General features: G+C 44.9%; 1 protein-coding gene across 1 annotated transcript; it reads right to left on the bottom strand.

Annotated features, from left to right (window-relative positions):
* Positions 1 to 352: 352 nt before the first annotated feature.
* FOSL2 (FOS like 2, AP-1 transcription factor subunit) lies at positions 353 to 24881 on the bottom strand. Its single transcript, XM_056852999.1, has 4 exons — positions 24763 to 24881; positions 9823 to 10077; positions 2342 to 2449; positions 353 to 930 (listed from the first exon to the last, which is right to left on the bottom strand). Exons 1-4 carry the CDS (start codon positions 24859 to 24861, stop codon positions 421 to 423), a joined length of 972 nt encoding a protein of 323 aa, XP_056708977.1. The 5' UTR covers positions 24862 to 24881; the 3' UTR covers positions 353 to 420.
* Positions 24882 to 27020: the final 2139 nt, after the last annotated feature.

The following is a 27020-nucleotide window of genomic DNA, read 5'->3' as shown; positions in this document are numbered from 1 at the left end:
AAACAAAAGGTGAAGATCTACATGAGACCGACTAACTGGAATGTACTACTAAGCACAGAGCGTAACCTGGTCCGACCAGTCCATTCATCAGCATAACAGGGGAATGGCTAGTGATTTACTGAAGCTCATATCCACTCCTGGTCAAGAGCACACTGAACTGTGGGTGAATTCCTCCTCCCCTCACCGTATAGTCCAAGCACTCAGGTCCCAGTAGTGTGACTTCTGCCCTAACTCCCCATCCCTTTATGGCTTACATTTGGTCTTGTTCCTCCCACCCCAGGAAGTACCTGGGAACACATTATTTCCCCATCTCGCTCTTGCGCCCCTTGTGCTTGAACGCCATTGCGCTGGTCTTTGATTTCATGGAGGGGCCTCCCCCCCGCAGAGTAAGGGGGTAGAGTGGGGGCGAAGGGGAGAAGGTTACAGCGCCAGCAGAGTTGGAGAGTTCAAGGAATCCGAGGACTGGTCGCCGCTGCTGCTGCTCCTCCGGTGAGCTTTGGAGCACGACTCCGAAGGGGAGAGTGGAGACTCCTGATCCAGCACGCTGGGGTAGGTGAAGACCAAGTTAGACGTGCCAGGAGTGATGGCAGGGGTTGAGGTCACCACGATGGGAGTGTTGAGAGGCTCTTCTCCGTAAAAGCCCCCGACGATGCTGATGGGTTTGATGACAGACCTCTGCCCTTTTTCCAGGTCAGAAGATGAAGAGGGGATCTCTTCCTCCACCGGCTCCTGCTTCACTACTATGGCCCCACACCCTCCAGTCCGGACTGTCTGGAGGCTGTGAGGAGGTGGGGTTCGGCGCTCCTCAGGGCTGATCTTGCACATGGGGCCGTGAGCCATCAGCATGAACTTCAACTTCTCCTTCTCTTTCTCCAAGTCGGCAATCTCCTTCTGCAGCAGAGATTTCTCCTCCTCCAGCTCCTCTGTTTCCTGTGGATTCAAGAGAAATGAGCAGTCATCAACCTGCAAACATCCTAAGCAGAAAGGAGAGATAAACCAAGGAGAGATAAGCAAGCAACACTGCCTCTTGCAACCACTGGTCAGGCCAGTAAGAAACAGAAAACATCTAAACCTTTTTAAAGAACTGAAATTAATATTTTTGGTGTCTAAATATCTTTGTTCTTTTTTTTTTTTTTGCAACAAAGTGATGTTTTCATACCAAATGCAGGATGTTCAGTATCTCAGACCTAGGTGCAAGACACAGCATCTACTCTGAAGAGTGACTTACAGTGCAATCCTATGCAGAGTTACTCCAGTCTAAGCCCACTAAAATGAATGGACTTGGACTGGAGTAACCCTCCTTAGGATCGCGCTGTCAGTATCAACATGGTGTAGTGATTTAGAGCGGTGGTTTGGAGCAGTGGAGTCTGATCTGGAGAACCGGATTTGATTCCCCTCTCCTCCACATGAGTGGCAGACACTAATCTGGTGAAAGAGGTTGGTTTCCCCACTCCTACACACAAAGCCAGCTGGGTGACCCTGGGCAAGTTACAGCTCTGTTAGAGCTCTCCCAGCCTCACCTACCTCACAGGGTGTCTTGTTGTGGTGAGGGGAAGGGAAGGTGATTGTAAGTTGGTTTGAGTCTCCCTTAACTGGTAAAGAAAGTCAGCATATAAAAACCAACTCTTCTTCATCATCATCCACAAAAACATTCACTCTTATTTATTTATTGCTCTTATATCCCGCCCTCCCTGGCAAGCCAGGCTCAGGGTGGCTCACAGCACAATCAACCTCATAAATGCAATAAAATACAAGAAAGATCAATAAAATGACATTAAAATATCACCAACTGATTAAAAAACAGGCCCCATGAATCATAATACATAAATTATCATTCATAATTAATAATTCAAATAATACAGGTAATTCAGATGGTACCAATCTTAGAAATATGCACTACAGCAGGGCCAGCTTGACAGACGTGGTATCAGTAAGAGGTAGGGATTAACATAAGGGAAAAGTTAACTGGCCCTCACTCCTTTCTCACATTGGGGTACGTGGTGTAAGAAAACTGGGACAAAGCAGGGCAGATCTGCCTAACAGTTCATATTCTTAACCGCTATGAAGAGGCTAAGACAAAGGGACCTCTGACTCTCGAAATCTCCTACCCTGAAAATCTTGTTGGTCTCGAAGGTGCTACTGGACTTGAATCGAGCTTAACCACTACTGTGTTTCTCTGGATCACCCAGTCATTCCCCAAATCCTTCAGTAACACCACTGCGAGAGAGTCCATTTTCCTTTCACTGACATTTACAAAAATACCCTTCAAGAAGGTTGATTCTGAACTGCCCAAAATGATTATGGCCAGAAAAGAGGGAATATCTTCGTGTGGAATGCTTACCGCCTGGAGTTTCTCTGTCAGCTCTCGGCGTCTGTTGCGGCATTTGGCAGCTGCTAGCTTGTTCCTCTCTCTTCGAATCCTTCTCTTCTCCTCTTCTTCAGGTGACAACTGTAACCATGCAAATGAAAGCAAACATCAAATGGGGTGGTGGTGGGAAGCCCAAATTACAGTAAACATATCAAGGGAGTGCCACAGCATCTTTTAACTCTCAGGAATACTCACACGCTTTTGACAATTACAAAATGGCTTTTTAAAAAGACAACACCATCCGTTGGATACCAGCTAAGCACTTCTTCCCCTCCCCAGAAAAAGATGGCTATTATGCATTCCCCCCCCCCCACTCTTGCATGTATGTCATTACTTTTTAGGAACTTTGCCAAAAGACCTAAAATGCTAACCTTGGTCTTTGGCCAGAAATCCAGTATGAAAATAATGTTTGGGTCATCTATGATGACAATCTGTCACATTTGTATCTTGCCCTTCTTTTGCGGATCTGAGAATGGCATACAGGGTCACCTTCTCCATATAACTCTTTCAGCAACCCTATCGGGTAGGCTGGGCAGAGAGAGGTTGGCCCAGGGTCACCAAGTGAACTTCATGCTCGAATGGAGATTGGAAACCAGGTATCCCCAATCCCACTCTGACACACTAATTAGTGCAACACGCCAACCCTGTTCACATGTTACAGTGAATTCACATACACCCTGCAGGTGCGTAACCTGTTTGCAAGAGAGAACCAACATGTGTTCACTTTACAAACGGGGGACAGTACTTGGATAAATGATGGGCTTAAAATCACACTTTCAACTCTACTTGCGTTGAATGCAAAATGAGAATTACTCACTGCATGTATACCGAAAAATCTGGTCTAGACATATATGGACAGTACGTGTGTTCACTGTAACTTATGAACAAGGCAATAACTGGCTCTCCTTTTTGGGTTCTAATCTGTTGAAGGAAAAAACAAACAAAGGCTCTTTTGGCACCTTAAGGACTAAAAAAATGTGTAGTGGCATAATCTTTCATGAGCCAGAGCTCACCATCATACACATGAAATAATACCTACTGCTGGCAGATTTTATAAAGGCTTAAAAATCTGGAGAGGAGGAAATGTAACAAAGCCAGAAGACCCAGCAACACAAAAGACAGGAATGTCACATTAGAACTGAGAGGCGACAAATGGAAATACAACCAGCTAAAAGTGTATAGCTTTTACACTACTTCCAATGGCAGGTATTGGAACGTTCCCCAGGTCAAAAATTCCCTGTAAAGAGAAAACCACCACAGCAAGCAGAGAAAGGGGAAGGAACCTTTCTCCTGGCTGTGCTGGCTCTCTATTGGCATGGAGTTTTGTTTCCAAACTGGAATCCATCACTTCTAGTCGGAAGGGGTGCAATTCATTTGACCACCTCAGGGCTCTGCCTCCTCATTTTCCTGCGTGTGTGAACGAGGTCTACGTGATACAATCAGAGTGGGTGTGGACCAGATCCAACTGGAGGTGAACTGGCAAAACAAGTGTACATAAAAGCTCTAAAGAGACACAATTACTTTATGTAGCGACTACAGCAGATTACTTTGAGGCAAAATGCTGTAGCTTCATTTCCTGGCCTATAAGATCTGAAGTTTTTTTTTTTTTTTTTTTTTAAACCCTCTTCCCTTTCTTGAGGCAAAACCTTTTTCCCCAGAGGAGGGCACCTTGTCGACAGGAGCCTTAACAAGAGTTTTAAGTTACTTTAACAATTAAATAGACAAGTTAACAGATGTTTATTGTTCTGGAAGCAGAGCACGGGTTAGCTTGTTTACTCTCAACGACGGCGTCACTTCTCATCGGAGTCACTTCTCATCTCTCGTTCCCCCACCAGGAGTCTAAACCAGACAGGAAGAGAGTCGGCAAGGTGGCAGGGTGGGGGGAGAGCAAGGGAGTGGAGAAACTATAGGGAGATTGAGCAAGAGGGCAGTGAATCTGCAATCAAGGCCAAACACACCGCAGATTCTCCCCGTTGTTTCGCAACTTGGGTGGTTTGTGAGGCAAAAGCATAGCGAGATGTGGCAAGGCTCTCCTTCTTGAAACAAAATATCTGGCTCTTCCCACGTGAAAACGATTGTTAATTCAAGGGTCAGGAACCAAGATCCTCAGAGGCTGCATCGATTGGAATGGCCCCTGCCAAATCAAAGTAATGACGTCGTTTCATTTAAGATCTACTTCCCATTCTACGCCCCCCCATCTGCCCCCTGATGTTTTAGGATAATGCACTCATCCTTAATCAGAAGACAAATGTCATGAAGGAGCCCAAGGGTGTCTGACTTGGGGCGAACGAGGAATCCAGAGAGGCTGAAGCAATCGAAACACATATAATGGGCATGGGGGTGTTTAATGCTCCCATGAGCTGTGACTGGTAAGATTTTGTTTTTGGTTGGCTTTTTAAAGCAATTCTTTTTCATATTCCATGTAGATATATTCCTAAAATTAAATATTTCATAAATTTATATGGGGTTCCTTACCATCTCGGATTTCTTTAAAGAGAATGTAACTCCCATTCAATAAAGGAGGATTTGGTTTCCCTATCTTAGTTTATATCATCAGGCATATCTGTTAACTTGTACTAATTGCTGGGATCGCTCCTTGCAGTTGGAGTATTCATCTTGGCCTCTTCTGGAGCCTTCTTGTGTGGTGCCCCTCTTTAAGTGGAATCCATTAGGATCTACTTATGTTAGAGTAGATCCCATTCCTCCTGCCATTTCTGCAGCTAGAGAACAATCGTGCATAATGTCATGACAATATCGATTTGATCCATTTTCACATGCTAAATTAACGTTATGGGCCAATCCAGATTTAAAAATTGGGAAGAAATCTTTTTTTTATGGAAGGCTTAGACTGATAGGGGGATTCTTTACATTGGACCAATTGACAGGTTATGATAAGTTTTTGCCATTTTCTGAGCTCTGGTCTAGATATGACCTGCCACCTTTTGTAGAATGGCAATACTTACACAGTTGCAACATTTGTTGATATTTAAATATGGCCCTGTGGAATCCCCTTTGCTCCTGGAAACCCTAATTAAATCAAAGCAGAAAACAAAACCTACAATATTGGTTTATATTTGATGTCGATTAATAAATATGACAAGTAAAGCCTCCGGAATTAATGGAATAAGGAGCTAGATCGTCCTATTTTGCCTAAGCAATGGAATATGGCCTTAAAGTTTATAACTGCTCTCTCTGTGGATCTTAAGTTGAGACTTATTCAGCAAAAATATGTTTAGGATATATTGGACACCACAGCTACTCTTTAGTAAAGGATTGAATAAAGTGTCTGTTGGTGTTGTAACTCACAATGTGTGTTCATTAAACATGTTTTAGGCATGTCCAATCATTCAGTTTTTCTTGGAGGAAATTATTATTCATATTAATTTTGTATTAGAATGTTCATTGATTTTTCTGGATTCTTATGTACTTTTATACAATCTGCCTGTCTCTTGGAGGCTAACTGATCGTCAACAAAAATGTGCCCTTACTACAGCTAAAAGACTGTAGTAAGATAAATGCCTACCTCCTGTAAATCAATGGATTGAGGACCTTACGTTATCCATATTTGAAAGCATGTCATATAGATGACAATTGCACATGGACTTAATTTTAGATATCTGGAAACCTTTTATAGAAACCTATGAATATATTTGCCACCACTGTTATATTTTTGTCTCTACTTTATATATACTCCCCACCCCCCGCATTTTCTAATTAGTTGCTGGGTTTTGATTTCCCCCCCCCTTCTTGCTCTTTTTTGTTTTTTTGAAACAGACAAATAAAAACCCCTGTCTCGTGGTAACTTTATATACAGCCTAGCAGTGCTGGCTGCCCAACTCAAACTATCGTCCTCTCATGAAGAGAAGGGGCGAAACTCATATTTCAGCCAAAGGTGCTCTTATTGCAGCTGGTGAGTGAACACAGAACTGAGAATAAGGAACTGAGAATAAGGATCCTGACCCCAGAATATCAAGAGCAGGGATCCCGTCCTCTCCCAAATGCAGCCAGCTACTTTACCAGTGCTTGTTCCTTATCCCTGTTGAGTTTCACTAGACCCCCCCCCCAAAAAAAAACGGGCATCCTAGCAAGGATACATTATGCCATTGCACCCTAAGACCAGATCAACCATTCTACAGTGCTTTAGGACAGTGATGTAGATTAAGTGGAATCATGCACTGTCAAGGACAAAACCAACCATAGATGTTAACATGTAAAAACCCAGAGTGGTATAGTGGTTGGTATGCTCGACGAGGCTTAGAGAAATTTAGGTTCAAATCCCTACTTGTTCTCAAATTCACTGGGTGACCTTGTGTAAGTAACTCTCTCTCAACATAAACTACACCACAGAGTTGCTGCAAGGATACAATGTAGGATGGACTAATCATGTGTTGAGCTTCTTCAAGGAAGGATGGGGTGGAAATGCACTTTAAAAACATGGGATCAGGAGATCCAGTTTTTTTTAAAAAATCTGCAGAGCTTTTCACTGTATCTTTCTTCTTCTACAACCAGTTATTTCAGAATAGTCCTGTGGACTGAATGAGGCTGGCAAAAGTTTCCTTCAACAGAATTACTGAAGAATAATTGCTTTGAGGAGCAGCACTATATGCTTCCACAGTATATATTAACATACCACATATTGTTGGATATTACGGTATGCTACTGTAAACATTCATCTACTAGATTGTAAGGGAAAACGCAGAGATGAATGAATTACAATCCTGCAATTTCCAACCTACATCTCAGGGCTCTTGTGGGGATAAAGTGGAGAACTATGTATACTGTCCTGATCTCCTTCAGTGAAATGGGACAAAAATGCACTAAATAAATAGTAAGGGTGGGACATGGACAACTGATTTAGACCCAGACAGTAAGAGATCTGACCTCTTTGCATTTTATCAATAAGAGTATTTTAGCAATGTTAACAGCCCTGGAAGTATCTATGAACTCAGGGACATCATGAGGAACACCTAACTACAAATCAGGTAAAGCTCTCATAATTCCTACTCAGGCTTCTCTGAAAACAGGACTCAAGCATCAAGGGCTCATTTGCTTCTCTGCTGTCAGTGCTCATGCAAGTGCCTTTTTCATGCAAATTCAGCCAAACAAGCTGGAAGTTAAAAGAGCTTAGCTAACAAGATCCTCATCTGAGATTACAAGGTACTTCATGATGACATGGGGCACTTTTAAGACTCTCCTTGCAACTCCAGCTAGTCTCTTGGGACCCCGAAGTTCTTGTCTCAGAGGAGCCTCTGTTTTGTTGCTGTTTTTTGATAGGCATGTGTTTAAGAACAAACTGGTCCCAAACAGCAGAATTCTGGCTAGTTGAACTGGATGGAACTGGAGACAGATTAGTGGAGAAAATAATAGGCAGGCCAAGACACTTTCTCCTCTGGCTTGAGTCAATTTATCTAAACTAAGCAAATTCTTGTAGGATGGAACTACACTTTGGGGGGGGGGAATACTGGGCTACCACCAAAGTCAGATATTTTGTGCCAAGTTGCTACTACCCCACTTACATGTTGTTCAATCTACTTCATGGCCTGGCATCGCTGAACATTTCTGTTACTGGCAGAGGCAGGGATATTATGTACTATCACCAGGACACAAGACAAGTTGATTAACCCATGCATTACAAATGTGGGAGAATATAAAGTAGAACTGCTATTTTCATGCACATGTACTTTAACAGAGAACTGAGCAAAAATGCTCCTTGACACATGATAAGAGTACAATAACAGTCACAGTCTGAGATTAAAGGCCAATACTCACAACCAAATTGGTGTGGTGTGGTGAAAATGATGTGATAATTTCAAAGTGTACATGCAATTGCTTCCCTGGGCGCTACATTCAACCCCTATTGACCACAAAGCTGCCAAAATAGACTGGACTTTTGCATTTGCTCTGGTACTGCAAAGGGAATGAAAATGGTCAGTGCCCACACAACTTGAAACGTCAGTCCAGAACTGTTGTCTAATTTGGGACTACCCACAGGGGAGAGCTCACAGCCTACATTCTTGATAGAACTCTAGTTTTATAAACATATTAACAGGACTACATTCTGCCTATGCAGAATTTAATTCCAAAATACCCCTAACATTATTGCCAGCCGGGGGCCAATTCCAAAATATCATCTCGTGTTCCATAAGCTAATTAGGCAGGATAGGGAATGGTGCCAGAAAAAAAAAATTAGGATAGTAGACCGAGGAACAAGGAACTGGGATAGCGAGACAACATGAAAAACAATAAGGCATAATTCCAACTAGTGCATTTCAGAACAGCTCTTTCAGTTCACAGCCACGTGTCCTCAGGACTGGCCAAGTCAGAATACTGGCAGGAGGGAAACGGGGAGAGGGGAGGAGCTGAGGGATTATGGCCACCAGATTGTAAGATCTATGCTAAGTGTTTGTCTTTGTGCTTAAAGCCAGGGCGTGGCCAAGAGCGGAGCTGAAGGGCTCTTGGCCCATGGGTTGCAGCCTGTGGCCAGCCCAGCCCAGGGTGTTTTGTATACCTTTTGTGGACTGCATGTTGTTTGCGTTTTGTTTGTTTAAATGCATTTAAATTGTATTAGTATTATTTTGTAAGCCACTTTGGATCCATTGGGGAGAAAAGCAGGATAAAAATATGCTAAATAAATAAATGTAACTGTTTTAAAACCAGCTCCGTTTTAGACAGCATTCTTCGGTGAGGCAACATGCAAGACTTTGGCTTTAGGAATTAATCTACCTCTAAGTCAAGAACTCCGGTCACCATTAGAAAACAATGCTGCCCGTTGCCCCTTTATTGTAAAATTATTTTTACTACGTGGAAGCACAGCAAACGTTAGATACAGACTCTGAATGGTATTGTATATTCTGATCTTGTTCAGTATCATCAGTCCTGACTTCTGGCAAGCCTCTAATTTAGTTTTACGGATCCTCAGTCTGTCCCAGCCTTGCTAGCCAAGATCTCTTAGCTGGAAATGCGAGGGACCAAAGCAAGGCCTCACATGGAAAAACATGGGACGAGCCAGAATGGCATAGTGGCAAAGGTGTTGGATCTGGCAGACAGGGGGTTCAAATCCCTATTCTGCCACAAAACTCACTGAGTAACTTTGGGCCAGTCACTCTGCCCAGTCTGTTTTGAAGCTAAAATAAGGAAGGGAGAATCATGTATGTCATTCTGAGCATCTTATAGGAAGAATGGGACAAAATATATGAGATATACAAAAACATGCCCTACTAATGAGCCATTGTTTGTATAACTTTTTTTAATGCAAAAAGTATTCATGCAACCCAGCACCCTCCATATTAACCAAAAATACTGCATCACCATGAAAAATACAGAAATACTGTACAAATACTGTACAATACTAAGAGCATGAAGTTCTTGTCTTGGAAGTTTGCTTTCAATTCCAGCCATTCCCGAGCCAACCCAGCTAGCAAGTGACATGCAGTAGCTTGAACCAGTGTGATTACCTGTTCATCTCGTCTCCGCCTGCCTACTGTGGTCCCAATGGTTTTAATAACACCAGGTCTCTGAAGCGCTGCATGGCCAGAAACTGAAGACAGATTTGGCAGAGCATGGCTGTACGGATGCGGGCGAGAGTAGGCACTTGGCATGGAGGTGATCACAGTGGGCTGGACCATCCACTGGAGGTCTTGGCTGGTGGTAATGGCGTTCAGAGTGGGGATAAAAGTGCTGCTCGATCCTGGCATATCTACCCGGAATTTCTAGGAGACAGAAAACACAGAGAGAGGGAGATAAAAAGGGGAAAAAATTCAGAGATGCCATAATACCAAACCACTGAAATATAAACAATATGGAAGTCAAGATAAAAGAAGCTGCCTTTTACCAAGCAATGTTTATAGTACACCCAGCTCCTTCGTGTCCATTCTGAATGGTACCAACCCTTAAGTTGAGATACTGTTGCTATGGAAAAGACTGGGGGGGGGGTGGTATTCGGACAATGTCTGAACTGGGTGGATTACGGTTATGGCTGTCATCATTTCCCTCGACCACAATAGCACAATTTTCAAAGAGAAGCATTCACGGAGACAGAAGGTTCTTAAAAATCTGAATCCAAAGACTGAGGCTTGGGAACAGAAAAACAACTGAAGGAAAAGGGGAACAAAGAAACTCAACCTAAAAGTCAGGGGAAACCAAATTGTAAAAAAGATTGTGTATGTACGACCATTGAGGAAGGCCTGTAAAAGGCCGAAATGAGTCTGGCCAGATTTTGGTCATTTTATGGATTAACATCAACTGTTATGAGTTGGTAATATTTGTAACTATTTTTGTGCTTTTTAGGAAGCCTATATTTTTAGGAACTCTGGGTTTTTAAATACAATTGTGCACAATATATAATAAAAATAGATTTATTGGTTGCTATCTTAGATAGGTTTGGGAACTGAGCGATAACATGGAGCAGCCCAAATTATTTACAATATCTATACCAGTGATGGAGAACCCTTTAAAGACCGAGTGCCCAAACTGCAACCCAAAACCCACTTATTTATCGCCAGGTGCCAATACGGCAATTTAACCTGAATACTGAGGTTTTAGTTTAGGAAAAAACAATTCATACATTCACATATTTTGCGTTAAAAGAAAAACACAATAACAGAGCTTTCAATGATACAAACAACTTTTTATTGAAAGTTTGCATTTGGCATGCATCTCTCCAGGACTCGTCCTCTGCTCAGCCACCAGACATTATTGTACATAAGTAAACAATTATACTGTGCCTGAACCTCTTCAAGAAGTGCTTGAAACTGTCGACAATTCAGAGCACGAGCCATGATGTAATTCACCATTTCTGTGACATCTCTGAGGATATCGTCAATTTTTTTGAACAATTAATGTGATTTTTGCTGTTGTGTGCATGCTGATAATTTGTCTACCCTTGGCTCATACTTTGTAAGTTTGAGAGCAACACATGCAGCACTCAGGTCATCTGTTAGCCTGTTTCTGGTGTCAGATTTGATATCATTCAAAGCTGAAAACAGCTGCTCACAAGCATAAGATGATCCAAACAAAGTAAGGAAAGCAATCCCAAGTGCTTTCATTGACTTAAAATTATTTGGCAGAGAATTCCACACTTTAAGGATTTCATTTTCAGAACTAACTGTGCTGTCCTTTGGCATCCCTTCTATCTTCTCAAGTGTTTCACGCAGGTCATAGAATTTATTTTTCCAGATAGAGCTTTCTGGAAATTCTATTAACTCCATTTCCAGATTTTCTAAATCTAGCCAGTGTAGGCAGGAAAGATCAAGTTCTTCAAATTTGGCTTTATTTGGAGAAGTAAGAAAACACAGGGTTGTCTCCATCTTACGGAACTGTAAAAATCTGTTACTAAAATTCACCTTTGCAGCTGCTAAAATGCTAGAAAATTCCTTGTCGATTTCCTGATGGCTTGTAGGATTGTCTGCAAATGTTGTAGAATTTTCTAAATGCTTTTTTAGACGGGCGGGGCCCCAGACAAACAGCTGAGCTGTCCCGCAGCTCAGTTGAGAGGGGGGGCGTGGCAAGGTGCTCGGCCACAGCCTCCCGGTCCAAACTGAAGACGGGCGGGGCCCGACAAACAGCTGAGCTGCGGCCACAGCTCAGCTGAGAGAGAGGGAGGGGCTTGCCCCGGGTGCAAGGAGAGGGAGGGCGCCAGCGCAGGCTTGGGGAGCATGGGCTTGGGGAGAAGGAGCACCGCCCTCAGCACCCTCACCACGGAACACGGCACAGCCCTAGGCAGACGCGACGGGTCCGCGCGTGCCCACAGAGAGGGTTGGGCGTGCATGCCATAGATTAGCCAACACGGATCTATACGCTCGCCTTTGCACTGAGCATCTCAGGACCCAATTAACTCCTTACTCCAAATTAGAAGTGGACACATCTCTGTGCCCCTCCCACTCCTTCCTGTAGTTATGCCCAGAACTTCCACACACTGCGGCACTTCTCAGAAAGGCCATGGAATTTACTGAGTGTAGGTGGTGGTTTGGCCTTTGTGTAATTTGCACAGCTTCGAATTTGAATGTTTCACTCAAAGGAGGACTCAAGCAGTTCAGAGCCTGGCGACTACCTTGACAAAGTAGACGCTGTCTAACCAATATCTATCAGCCCTAGCAGAACTGAATAAAGACACCATCAAACTACCAAAAAATATTTGAACTTACCTGTTTGGTTTGCTGAGAGCAAACTCTTAATAATGCATGCCGATGAGTAGATGTATTTTTAGCACTGCATTTAGTTTAGTTCCTGCATTTTAGTAGCTATGAAAGTTGGTCAAGATGAAATTTCACCTACCCACCAATCACTAGGGTTGCCAGGTCCTTTCATTGCCACCTCATTGGGGAGGGAAGGGACTTCAGTGTCATAGAGTCCAATTGCCAAAGTGGCCATTTTCTCCAGGTGACCTGATCTCTATCAGCTGGAGATCAATTGTAATAGCAGATCTCCTGCTAGTACCTGGAGGTTGGCAACCCTACCAATCACCCCCCAAGTAGCACAGAACTGTACAAAACAGTGCTGTTTAATCATACAGACCTCTATTTGCAGAAAAAGTCACTTTAGCATAGAACTGTAGACATGCTAACCTCCACACACATTTGATCCCCACTTCAAAGACAGGACATTTCAGCAGCTTACCAGAAGGCCAGAATGTCAGCATAGCTGCTTAAATAAAGGATTTGCCATGTGTTTCTTCCCTCCTCATTTGTATTAAATATTGTGAAGCAACTTGACATAATTAATTTCAGTCCACAGCATGCACAGTGGAAGTTTATTGGCAATGTAGCACACATTTGAATTGTGTTTGTTAAAATAACCGGCTAAACTTTTCTTACTGTGTTCACTACATGCAGGGTTGTTGATTTTTAAGAGTGATGGAACATTAAAAAAAAAAACCTGACTCCATGCCTCTAATCTGAAATTCAGCACATGTGCATCATTTCATACAATCTAGACCTGTATATTTCGAAGTTTTGGTGCCTGAGTACAAAATCATGATGAATGCATGTTCAGACATCATAGAAACATGATGTACATACATATATGCACATACAACATATAATGTTCTTGCATACAATGTAATATGTGAAAAGATTGTTTGTGTGGTATGTATCCTGACCTCTCTTATTTATTTGTCATCTGTTCTATACATTACATAGAATGAAATAGTAAACTGGGCTGTTTAGCTGCATTTGCCATCAATGTATGTAAACATTACAGTGAACACAAATTGATGCAAGTACACTAACCTGTGAAAGCCACTCACAGGGATGGATGCATAAGATTCTTATTTCAACAACTTCCATTAATTCCCTGACAAAACCCCAGCAGGTACCCTGGCGATACCCCCACCCAGTTGTTCCTATTCCTAGAAGGCAGTGTTGCAGCACAAGAGGAACTAACTCATGGAATGGACAGAGCCACACCACTCTTCAAAAGACATTGGCATGAGGCAAGAAGTGATCTGACCCTTTCCAAGTAAGGGAACACGTGGCTACTGTTACTTGGAATGCCAAGAAAGAGATGAACCTAAAGAGTGAGAATAGTGCTTCTGTTCTCTTTTACGTTCTCCATAACTACCTGAGCACATATATCCCTCCTGCATGTGTTTGCCCAGCACAACGCATAAATCTTAGAAGAGCAACAGTTGCAGTAACCATATCTGTACTCAATGGCACACATACCCCCACACAAAAGGAAGCTGGGTGCAAACTCTTTACTGGCGCCTGTTCTACCACCAAGACACAAGATTTTATCTCTCAGGCTCCAGCCATAGGCACAGCTGTTCAAAATGTCCATTCTGGGGCCATGTGTAAACAGAGCAGAATATAAAGATGCCTCTAGCTGCAGCAGGTTGGCGTGCATATATTTTAATAATACCCTATAAAATGTGTTTTGGGATTCAGATCAGAAAAATTCCCTGCAGCTCTCTGCTCTGTCTAGACAAAACAAAGCAGCAGCTTTTTAAAAGGCACTAGGTAATGATCTCCTGCAAAATAATAAAAAAAGAAAACTTGCACACCTTGTTTTCAGACTGAAGTAAATCCATTTGGATAGTTTGTTGGCACCAAACTGCGAGGGGAAAGGGGGGGGGAGGAGAGAGAAAACACACACAATAGACTGCCCCTGAAGGGGAAAGTACTATGAGAAGGAATGTTTTTTGTCTAACAAAACAGCCATTCAGGAGACACAGATTACAGGAGACACACATTAGTTTTATAGTCGTATCATGTCCCAACAATGGGATTTTAAAAGCATTAATAAAAATGGTTTATGGTCCTCTATAGGCAGCCAGTATAACTTTATCAGCCCTGACCTGGATGGCCCAGGACATCCTGATCTCATCAGATCTCGAAAGCTAAGGAGGGTTGGCCCTGGTTAGTATTTGATTGGGAGACCACCAGAAAAGTCCAGGGTCACTACACAGAGGCAGACAATGGTAAGCTACCTCTCAACGCCTCTTGCTTTGAAAACCCCAAGAGGTCGCCATAAATCAGCTGTGACTTGACAGCACTTTCCACAACCACATTTATCAAAGAGAGCAAAAGGAGGAGAAAAGCATGCCTCGCTTGGATCAGGCTAAAAGTCTACCAGGACTGTGTCTCCAGAAGTGGTCCACCATATGTGCCTGGGAAAGTCACAAGCAAGGCATGACATAGGTAGTCAACCCTTATTTACCCCTTACATTTAGTAAAATCTCTCTAGCTATCACAATCCATAGATATTGACAGACGAATCTATCCACCAAGAGAAAATACATGACAAACAATTCCTTATTATTCTAAGGGATATAGATCAAACCTGGACTAGTTTTCTGTAATTATACAGGAACCCATAATTAACAAATCTGTACTTAATTTTGCTTCCACTCTGCAATCTCAATGATCCAAAGTCTCAGTCACAATTCCCTACAGGACAGAAGATGTTGGTGGTTGTACCCCACAATGTATTTGCAAGTAATGTTTGCAAAGGGCAAAGGTTTAAATTATTATGGCATCTGGATTAAAAAGAGAAAGAATGAAAAGGTCCAGTTGATGTAATTTGTTAGCCAGTTGCTTGTTTGGATCACTTAATGTCTCACTTGCAAAACCACTGTTCACTTTTAAATGCATGAAGTAGACCAGTTCTGTGAAACATTGGGAATATGTACTTTGGGGGTACTCTAGGGGAAAGCTATGTAAGCAAGGTGAATTATAATCATCCAGTGTACATTTCAGAAGATGAGCTAGGAGTTGGGAATGTACACGAGAGCAAAATTACCTTCTCAGTGACGTCTGTCTACTGACTAATAATCAGGGAGGAGTTCATATTTGACAAGCCACATAAATTACAATGACCTTCAAATAACCTAGGCAGAAACAAACCTCTCCCAAACAACTAGGAGTTGAAGGTCAGGCCTCTATGATCTTCATAAATGCCACTAAGGTTTACACTTGACCTAGGTTCCTCAGGTCTATGTTATATTAGCAAAGATGGATTGCTAATAAGAACCTACAACTACACTAGGATGGCCACTTGGCCAGGTCCCTCTTCACCACCAGTGGGAGGTTTTTGGGGTGGAGCCTGAGGAGGGCGTGGTTTGGGGAGGGGAGGGACTTCAATTCCATAGAGTCCAATTGCCAAAGAGGCCATTTTCTCCAGGGGAACTGATCTCTATCAGCTGGAGATCAGTTGTAATAGCGGGACATCTCCAGCAAGTACCTGGAGGTTAGCAACCCTAAACTACGAACACAGACAAAATTATATGAGAGGTTGCTTATTGTACTTTATGCTGTTTCACATTACTACTTGTAGGAATGCAGCATGAAGAAGTATACACCCATGCATTCAGTCACAGCTGAAGCCCATGTTTCTTTTAAGCCACTCTGGATCCCGACTGAGGAGAAAGGGAGGGTATAAATGAAATAAATAAATAAAATATTATCCTTAATGGAGACCCAAAGAAGCTTGCGACACTCTCTCCATGCTGGCTCTAAAGGTCAATTGAGGAGGGGGGCACGGGTCAATCAATTTACTGAGACTATAGAACAACGCCCTTTAAAATAATAAGGGATATCACCAACTGATTACAAGATTACACAAACCAACAAACTATTGCAGTTCATGCTCATTATAAGAATTTTCTTACGTGTAATTTCTACAGCATTTTTCAGCACAATATTTTATAGTTCTTATCTTATTTCCCATCATGACAACCTTGTGCAAGGTCAATTAGCTAGAGAGATTGGTCCAAGTCCAGCCTATCAGCAGGGCCTTCAAATGCAACATTCCCCTCCTCCAAAGATCCTTTTAAAAGTGTAGTAACTATTCCCAGAACAAAATCTACATGTAAGGGGGCTGCTGAAAAGCACAAAAGTTCATATTCTTTCACCAGATTTTTAAAAAAATGAAGATTTCTAAAATAAGCCCCACTTTACCTATTTTTCCGAACCCTCAACAACAAATATCTGCACATAACTACTATAATGGTATTCATCTACAGGGTACTGACGCCATGATTAGAAAAAGTTGGGGGAGCAGCAAAAGTAAACAGAGTCCAACCCTTTCTAACTTAGATGTTGCTCCAGATTTAATCTTGCAGGACATTTCCGGATCAGTAATGTGCACTGTACTATGAAAAGTACTGTTTCCTGCCATAAAAAACCCAAAACAAAAACCCACAGCCTGATTCTTGAAAGGTAAAGCAATTAAAAGACACAGAAGCTTTTACGCCAAAAGACAAGCCACACTCAAACACCAATGTTGGATCTTTTTGAAGGCAGATAAAAGTAATGATAAAATGGAAGAAACATATTTAAGATGTATTTTCCCCTGCTGATAGGATTCAGCTGGCACCCACAGTAAGGAATTCAAGTAACATGAATTCTTGAGATGAAGAAATTTGTGCAACATCTTAATCTACAACATCTGCAGGGATCACACCTCCCGGTGTCTTAGAAGAGAACGCGATCACTGACAGAGGCCCATGTAAGCCTGTATTCTGATACCTTTGTTCTTCCCTCTGTCCCACCTCCTTTTTCAATGTGAAGGTTTAGCTCTGAAACATGTAACACGATAGTACGGGGAATATTTTCTTCACCAGGTTACCATGAGCACAATGTAACACGGAGGGCATAAATTCCAGGGCGGGTCCAAAATAAAGGTGTTGGCAAGGGACACGCAGGGGGTAACTGAAGCAGATGGCCCCTCCTGCAGCTTCTACAAATCTGACCGAAAGACATACAGATGGGAAACGTGATTACTAGAATACAACAGCTTGGTCCACGGCTGGATCAAGCATTAAGATAGCGACAAACAAGAGAAACTTTTTAATTGTGGAACCACCACCACCAAGATTCAGTGAAACAGACTGTCAGTTGACCAATTTGATTGATCAGTTGACGGACCACCAGCACTGCCACCTTGACAGTGACTAGAGGGATCACATGAGCAGGAGCTGATTCAGACCTAGACAACAATGTGCACAGCAGGCTGTAATGCTGGATTAAAGCCCTGTGATGGCACAGGGGAAGACTTACAGGGAAAGCTGAACATTTGAAGGGAAACTTGCCACCGTGGAAAAATGAAGAGCGGACATTCAGTAGCAGTCTCGCTAGACCTGTGTACTGCGACAAGAGGTACCAAACAATGTGAGCCTTTGAAACGCTTGCTCCGCCCAGTCCCAGCAAGATTCCCCAAGTTTACTGTAAGTGAGCAAACAGTTCCTTTCCATTAGGTATAACCTCTGGAAATCTTTCTACAACCTACAGAGGGCACCAAAGAGATATCTTTGGAGGGGGCTTGGACACGGTGAGAGTCATTTCTGGTAAAAACAAAACAAAACAAGGTCTTTGATGTGTGGGAATGTCACAGACTGGCACCACTTGCAAAGTTTTATATAGGGCAATTTTTTTTAAGCACCCTTAAACTGCTTGATATGAAAATAAAAAGTTTTGTGTGCCTCAACTTATTGGTGGTATATTTTACACACTTTACACAAGAAGTAAGAAAGCGGGGGGGGGGAGGGTAAAGCGAGGCCAGCTGATGAAAACAAGTTATGAAATATAGGTTTGTGTAACAAATGAGGTTGTGCAATGTCTTCTCCAGAAGCCACCGTTTTGCTTGTGCTGGCATATTCAGAAGATACTTCCAAAAAAAAAGACCTAAGAAAAATATACGGCCCAGAAGAAAAGAGGGAAGTAAGTAGCCTTCTGGATTTCATATATTTCAGTTCCAACAGGAAATATTTCTCATTCTTCAAGTTCCGACATCCTTCGAGACTAGACGCGGACTATAACAGCTATCCCAAAAATGTAGTCAAATCGCACAGGCCCTGTAAGAACTTGCCTCCTGAAGGTCAAAACTAATCAACAATAAATACCAACAACCTCCCTTTACTCAGCCAAGGAATGTCTGAATACCAAAGGAAAGAAACAAAATATCACTCCCCAGCTTTGCGTGAAGATATAAACCACCTGAAGAAGAAGAAAAATACGTTCCATCTTCCTCTTGGACTGACACTACTGAAAACTCAACGTAAATGCCTACTCTTAAAAGACTGTTTGCGTATTGGGAAGATGACTGCAGCACTTAAACATCACCATGGTACAGAAATCATTATGTTTTTGTGTAGCTGATGAAATAGTAGTGAATCTGGAGTTTGAGGTGGGGAAAACATTCAATGGCGATGGGGTAACAAGGAAGAGAGAGAAAGAAGATTGTTACAAAATGTTTCATTATTTCTTTAAAAACAGAATACTGGAATTAACTCAAGAATCCCCTTGTTTTGCAGGGCATCTGTAAACTAATGGAAGCCAGAAGCACTAGTTAACATGACACTATTTGTGCTACAACATATTACAAAACTCTATTGTGTAGCAGCACCCTTGGAACTAGCCAGGTGTTTAAGTGGTGCTCATTCAAGGGCTGTCTTTTAATCTACATGTGGATTTTAAGGTTGTTCTTTAACTTTTTGGGACATATTTCTAACATAGGAGTAGTCATCTCCAAGCCAAGAATAGCTATTGAAATATGGAAATTGTGTTGTGGATAACATCCTTAGATTTACAAAGAACGAAAAAGCAGGTTTGTCCCGAAAAATATAAAGAGATAGAGACATCTGAACAGGCCCATATACATCTTTACTTGTATTCTGAGCTCCCAGTCCAAACAACCATCTTATTTTATGTTTGAAATATTGTTACCCAGTTGGAGAACCTGGGTCAGGCTTTGCTGAGGATCAGGCCAACACAACTTGTAGTCCTAAACCCACTTTGTGGTCCGGAATCTTACAGCTTCTTCGTCTGCTTCTTCTTCTTCTTCTTTTAATGTGAATGTTTCTATGCCATCATGATTATTAAACAATTCTGGAAATATGGGTAGTTGCTGCTAAAGAGTCAGAAAGCAAAACAAGCCTGGGTCTTCTTTGAAATTACTGCCAAAAGATTTGACACAGGCCTAGCACACTGGTACAAGAGGGGGACAAATTGCTTAATAAGAGGGCCAAAAAAAAGTAGATGCCAATGCTTCTAGAAATCTGTATGGCCCATTATTTGAAAACCATTGTGCTTTTTAAAATTCCTCAGCATCCAAATAAATCAACAATATATTTGATTAATACAGCACATTCGAAATATTTAGGCTTAAAAACATAGAACTAGTGCTGAGGGGGAAGCAAGGATTCCCTGTGCCCTTTGTGTGAGATGGACCTGAACCAAATGTCCACAAAGATTCTAGTGGCTTGCTTCATATATTTTTTACATCTTTCAGTGGTGTGCGTCTCTCCTTCTTTTTCAGGAAACCAGATTAGACAAAGAGAAAACAAACAAACCAAAACACAGAAAACCACCCAAGTGTTGCAAAGAAAAGTTAGCAAATTAAGTAAGCTTATACAAAGATCTCCCAGTTGTGGCATTTGGACTTAATTTGATGTACCCACACATGTTAAACACACCCATCCCTTCCCCAGAATCCAGTGTAATGAAAACAGACTGCAGTTATTTGAACAGGACTTTGTGAAGCCATACTAAACAACACTATTAGTTTGTGGGGGGGGGGTTAGATTTGCGCAGAGGTCTCTAAAAAAAACACTACAGCTCAATATACAAACCTGTTAGACTAAACTGGAGCGGATCTAATTCTCTTTGTCAGTGACATAGCTTCTTTGCACTTTTTATGCAGCCTAATTTCTCAAAGGACTCTTTTAATTTCACATGTGCAGTCTTTCATCAAACCTCAAAAATATCATTAAAACGCAAAGCCCAATTTAGTTGGTTAACAGGAGCCTGGCATCCAAAGAGCCGGTTCCTGGGAATGCACATAAATGCATATCAGTCTGGGGCGGTGACCAAAAAAGTCAGGATGGCGTTTCCTTTCATCAGCCCATCTGCCATGTTTATACATTTGCATATCTCAAATAAGGAGATAAGGAATTAAGGACGGGGAAAACAACAGGAAGTTTTAAGAAGTGAGAGGTATGTCAAGCCCATTTAAAAAAAAAACAATTTTAAAAGAAAGCAAATCCACTCTGATGGATATGTGAAGTACAAAACAAAAATTCAGTCACTGTCTCCCTGAACCTCCCTTAGGTGACCTGTGCAGTCAGCCTGCATCAACAAAGGCCAAGGAAGTATAATTATGATGGAACCCTTCTCCACTCCGGTCCTGATTCTACAAAAGCCACCACAAAGCATCTAAGTGGCATGGAAAAGGCATTCTGGGGTCCATGAGACATGTGAGAAGGTGCGAGGCAACCACCACAGCCAGCTCAGGGGGCCAGAATCCCATTAATAATTGGGTACCGTCCACAGACAGATGTCCCACACAAAATGCCACGAAATCCAAATCCACAATCTTCAGAAACTTAATTATAAAGTGACTCATTAAAGTCTTGGGACAGAACAAAGAGCCTAGCAAAGTATAGGAATGATGAGAACTACACTTCACTACACAGCTCCCACAGTTCGCGAGCTCATCACTTCTATAATCCCATCGCTGTAAAGAGGTAAACTGAGGACTGCTGGATAATTACATTTAGGTTTATGGCTTAAACACCTTCCCCACCCCTACAGCACCTCCGCACTGGAATGTTTTGCCATTCCACATGCAGGCAATGTTCTGAAAAGGGAGGCCAGTATGGTTCTTTGGTACTGTTTGGTACGGTGGAAATCTCACCCTTAAGTACTGAAGATCTGTAGCTTGCTTTCAGTGACTACGCCCAGCTCTCCCCCCAACCCCTACTGGCAACATTTCATACTTGAAAAAAACCTGTGTATCTATAGAGAGAGACTAGTCTGGAAAAGCGTACAAGAGCGTGTAGAAGACTCGTGCGTGTGAAAAAAAAGAACACTCCTTTTTGAGTTTGGGGCGATTAAGTGACTCTGGTTGTACCACACTAGGTATTCCCAGCGATGTATCAAGAGTTTGGAAATGTTATAAAAAACACTGCTTTAAAAGGGTTTTTGGATACTGCGGCTAAAAAATGGTTGGAAGACGTCTTCACAGCTAAAGGGGCCAAACAAAGTGCGAACAGTATTTTTTATAAGTTTAAAACTCTTAATACATCGGTGGGAATACCTAGTGCGGTAACAGCCTCTGAATCCTGGAACTGCTTCAAGGAGGTGCCAGACCGACATCCAGGGTGAGGTGCCCCAGCTACCACTAGGCTACCACGGCCATTTAGGCATGGGAGGTTTTGCCTTGGATTGGCCACTCTCTAGACGCACCTTTTCCCCCGTCTGAATTCTCAGAACTCAACAACAAGCCCCCGTACAGGGTTTTTAGAGGTTTTTTTTTATTGTTTTCTAATTAGATCGCATTAACATCAATCCTCCAATCAACAAAATCATACAACATAAACCATTTTCCTCTAATCATTATAGTTCTTACTTACTGACTTCCCCTCTCCCTCCTCTATCTCTTTAGTAGCTCTATTCTCCCCTTTGCATTCAAATTCCAATTCATTATGTGTCATTTATATATTTAATTGCATATCTCAGGGTCTTCAAAACTAAGTTTATCATTATTTCTACTTTAATCACTTGAATTCGCTCCAAACACCACCTCTGACACTTCCCAAATTAAATTCATTGATACAAAACGTTGTCCAAGCCTCCCATTCTCCCACAAATTCCATATTTTCCGTCTGATTTACTAATGCTTACAGAGTTTTGAGAGTTTGGATGGGGGGGGGGGGAAACGGGGCGTCTGGCGAGCGGCCAACCCAAGGCAAAACCTCCCGGGCATAAAGGGCCCACGAATCCTGCTCCGGCCGCGATCCACCCGGCTCCGAGGCCCCCCGTCTCGATCCCCCAGAGGCCAGCCCCACCCGCCGAGACAGCCGGCCTCGGAGCGGCCCCGCAGACGCCGAGGGACTTTTCTCTCCCCCCCCCCACCCCGTCCTCAAGCGTACTGTGACAGTACCCCAGAGATCTCCCGGTAAGAATTGGCTTCCAGACTGGCAGGGAAGGAATTTCTGCCTAGCTACAAGCCTGCTCTGTGCACTGGGTCACTGGGCTAAGAGTCCTGGGGCGAAAACGCGCGGTCGCTTCGTCCTGCTTTAATCCCTGTTTCAGCCAGGATTCCGCCTGGATCGAACGCGGGCGTTTCGCCCAATGTGAGTTCGATCCTGGCTGAAACAGGGATTAAAGGAGGATGAAGCGACCACGCGTTTTCGCCCCACGGAGTGTCAGAGCGAACGCTAAACAGCCAGAGCAGAAACTTGATGAAACTGCAACTGTCCTGTCTGTAATACCATCAGATCGGCACAACTTGCGGATGCCTCGTCACAACTTGAACTGGGGGAAAACTCTCTTCCCCAGTACAATCGGGACTCAAGAGGTTTCTGCCCATTAGGGCCTCTGAGCCAGCAGCTGCGAAGACGCGGCGTCCTTGAGAAAAGATCTGGGGTCTCCCTCTCCCTCCCCCCCCCAGCTTTACTGCAACACGACAGTCCGCTCCGGCCCCTTCCAGGCCACCTCTTCGGCTCGACCCCAGACCCCAAGGCCGGGGAAGAGCGCCGCCCCACTTACCCGGCAGCGGCCCCTCCGCTCGCCGCGCTCCAAGCCCCCGCGCTGCCGTCCGGGCTCGGCGCTGCCTCCAACCCGCCCCAAGCCCGGCCGAGCCAGCCGGCCTCTTCCGCCTCCTTTTAAGGGTTGGGGGGGGGGGCGCGGGGCGACGGCTGTTGGACTGCAGGCCAAAGGCGAGAGGCGCGCCCGCCCTGCCTCTTCCCGCTGAAGCGCCCGAGCCAGGGAGAGGCTGGAGGTGGACTGGGTGTGGTTCGTGAACTTTCCCATTTGGGGAAGGAGTGCTGGAAGGCGCGGGGCGGGGAAGCGGGCGGGGTGTTGCTGGCTTCCCGACCTGGGATCTGGGGGCCGCTGGGGTGCGCGCGTGCGGGGTTATTGCAAGGGGTCCGCGAAGCCAGACGTGCGCAAAGCAAGGTCACGTTGCTCTTGTTCTCACGATGTCCGAACGGGACAGTTACTATAGGGTGGGGGTCTGCGCAAGGTGAAGAAGGGGTTCTCAGACTTGAAAAGGTTGGGGGCCACTGGTCTGAGGCCATTTCCGCGCGGGAGGTTTTGCCTTGGAGGTGCCGCTCTCCAGATGCGCATTGCCCCCACGGGGGCATGCGCATCTGGAGAGCGGCACCTCCAAGGCAAAACCTCCCGCGCGGAAATGGCCTAACTGCAGGGCCACGTGGCCGTTGAGACCCCTGGCGTGGGTTGGGGACGACGGGGGGGGGGCGGTGGGAGCCCCGCTTCCATAGGTCCCACCCCAAACCCAGAAATGCAGCCCGAGAAAACCCAGGGCGAAAACGCCGGGGAGGTTTCGCCTTGGATCTGCCGCTCTCCGGATGCCCGTTGCCCCCATCTGAATTCTCAGATCTCTGCGCGGGGGGGGGGGCTGTTTTTTTGAATGTTGAGAATTTGGCAGGGGGAAATGGGCCTCCGTGGCTAAAACGACTAAACTGAGGCTGTCGTACACATTATGAGAAGGCAAGCCTCCCTGGAAAAGACAATCATGCTAGGAAAAGTGGAAGGCGGCAGGAAAAGAGGAAGCCCCCACAAGAGATGGATGGACTCTACCAAGGAAGCCACGGCCCTCTGTTTGCAAGATCGGAGCAAGGCTGTTCAGGATAGGACACTTTGGAGGGCACTGATTCATAGGGTCGCCATGAGTCGGAAGCGACTTGACGGCGCGCACACACACAAACACACACGCACACACATAAATCCAAGGCAAAACCTCCCATGCGTTTTCGCCCCCAGGTCACCCAAGCTGTAGTCCAAGACAAAACAGCAGCAAAAGGCGCTCAGAAGATTAAAAAAAAAAAAACCCACGAATGCGTTTAAGAATGAAAGGACGACCACAGCGACTCCAAAAACCTCGCTGGGGGGGGCAACCCCCCCCCAAAAAAAACCAGTGCCCGTGACCGCCCCTACCTGTTGAGGTGTCACGCTGGAGTAAGTTTCCAGGTGGCCAGGGGAACCGCTGCTGCCTCGGGAGGAGGTATCAAAGTTCCCTGGGAAGTCCTGGTACATGATCCGAGGTGGAGGCAGGAGGGAAAAATAACTTTAAAAAGAAGAAGAAGAAGAGCTCCCGGCGCACGCTCCCTCGTTCTCGGCCCCTCTCCGTCTCGGGGGCTTCCGATCTTTTATTTGCTTGGCCGCCTCGGGATTTTCCAAAGACGCCGGACGGAGACGGCTGCGCTCGGCGGGTGCCCCCCTCTCGGTTTGAAGCGATGGAAAACGCAGCCCTTTCCTGAGATTCGTGGGGTTTTTTCCCCTTGACGCGCAGGGCTGCGAGAAATAAAATAAAAAAAAAAAAACAGCCCTCCCCAAACACTCTTTTGCATATAGTCTATAGAGGGAAAAATACACTTCCTCTAGAGCCGAATCATGAAGCCTGTTATGAAAATTAAAACTGGACTTTGATCGTTCGAGCGGCGATGGCTTTCTTTTTAATTCGTCTACTTCCCCTTCCAAACGCGACTTTATGATCTAAAGGGCCAGCCAAGCCCCCGGAGTGGATGCGCCTGCTGCCCTTCCTTCCAACTTCCTGTGGGTCTCTCTTCTGCTTTCGCAGCCTCGGTGGCTCGGGAGTTTTGAAGTCGGGAGGATCTTTCGCCTCCTGTGTAATTAAGCCCTTCAGCAAAGTGCCGGCTTCCTGCTCTAACTGGGCTGGGTGATTCAGCCCGGGATCGGAGGATCCTGGTTTGTTTATCTGTGGCTGTTTTTTTAAAAAAAAAACACGTGCCTCTTAATGAATGATCTTTTAACCCTTGGAAGCTGACCTCCTCGGTTAACGGAGGCGATCTCGACCTCCCCCCTTGTTACATCCACGCCCCCTCCCCTTTTCCCCCCCTTCTGCTTCTCTTTCTTTCTCTGCGGATCCTGGGCTCGGAGCTCCTTCGCTCTCCCTGGATGAGTCAGTGCAATGGCATTCGTTCAAAACCCACGGTTCTTATTATTCCCTCGTATATATATATATATATTCTCTCTCCCCTGTACCATGTGGATTCGCAAAACGTCAGGCTCAGGCGTGGCCCCGCCCCGCAACGCGGAGCCTCCCACCTGGCTCCCGAGGAGGAGGAGGAGGAGGAGGCCGGCGGCGCCCTGCCCCAAAGCCCGGCGCGGCCAACCCCAGGCAGGAGTCCGGCGGCCTTTTTCACGCCCCCTTCTCCTTCGCCACCGACTCACAGGCCGGCCAGGGCGTGAGAGGGGCTCCGTTCCCCAGGCCCAAGCCTCCTCCTGGACTCCTCCCCCCCCCAACCCCGGGGTTTGGTCTGTTCCATTGTCGCAAGTCGCCCTTGCCAAAGATGGTCATTTGCGTCGCGCTACGCCAGCGCGGGTTTCCTTGGTTCGGGATGACGCGCGCCGAGAGGGATTCCCTGCTCGCCGGCGAGAGATGCGAAGAGAGCGCTGGAGAGGCAACCGGATCGGGGGGGGGGGGGAGGCGAGCCGGCTCGGGGCTGCTCGGAGGAGCCGCGTCGTGCGTCTTCTGGGTGGCGGTCGGGGGGGGGGGTTCTCGGCCCAGGGGGAAGGGGGAAGGGAGAGGCCATTGATGCGCGGGAGGTGTTGCCTTCGCTTGGCCTCTCTCCAGACGCGCGCTTTCCCCATCTGAATTCTCAGAGCTCTGCATGGGGGCTTCTGGTTGAGTTTTGAGAATTTGGCGGGGGGGGGGGGGAATGTGCATCTAAAGAGTGGCCAATCCGGAACAAAACCTCCCGTGCATCAATGGCCGGAGAGAAGTCTTCCGTCTCGGATGGGTTGTTTTGGTAAAGAGAGTTTGCGGAAAGTTTGCTTTGCGGGAGGCGGAACGGATTGGTCGGGAAGGTGGCGGCGGTAGCGCTCAGAAGCATCCCTTGCAAGGGACGTGAGACCGGTGCCCAGTTTTTTCAGCGCTTCGTTCCACGTGGTTTTCTTGGTATCTTGGGAGATTTTGCCTTGGATTTGCTGCTCTCTGGATGCACGTTTTCCCCATCTCAAAACTCTGCATGGGGGCTTCTTTTTGAGTTTTGAGAATTCGGAGGGGGAAAATATACATCTGGCAAATCCAAGGCAAAACCTCCCATGCCTAAATGGATAACAAAAAACCCTCTAAAGGAGTAGTGATAATTTGGCCTCACCCTTTGTTTGCCTTGCCTGCTTTAAGTAAGACGGGGATAAAAATAAAAGACCGACCTATACGGATCCTTATA

The sequence above is a fragment of the Euleptes europaea genome, chromosome 7 (assembly GCF_029931775.1).
Source record: "Euleptes europaea isolate rEulEur1 chromosome 7, rEulEur1.hap1, whole genome shotgun sequence".
NCBI classification, from domain to species: Eukaryota; Metazoa; Chordata; class Lepidosauria; order Squamata; family Sphaerodactylidae; genus Euleptes; species Euleptes europaea.
The sequence above is the reverse complement of the archived record's forward strand: the minus strand, read 5'-3'. Positions and strand labels throughout refer to the sequence as shown.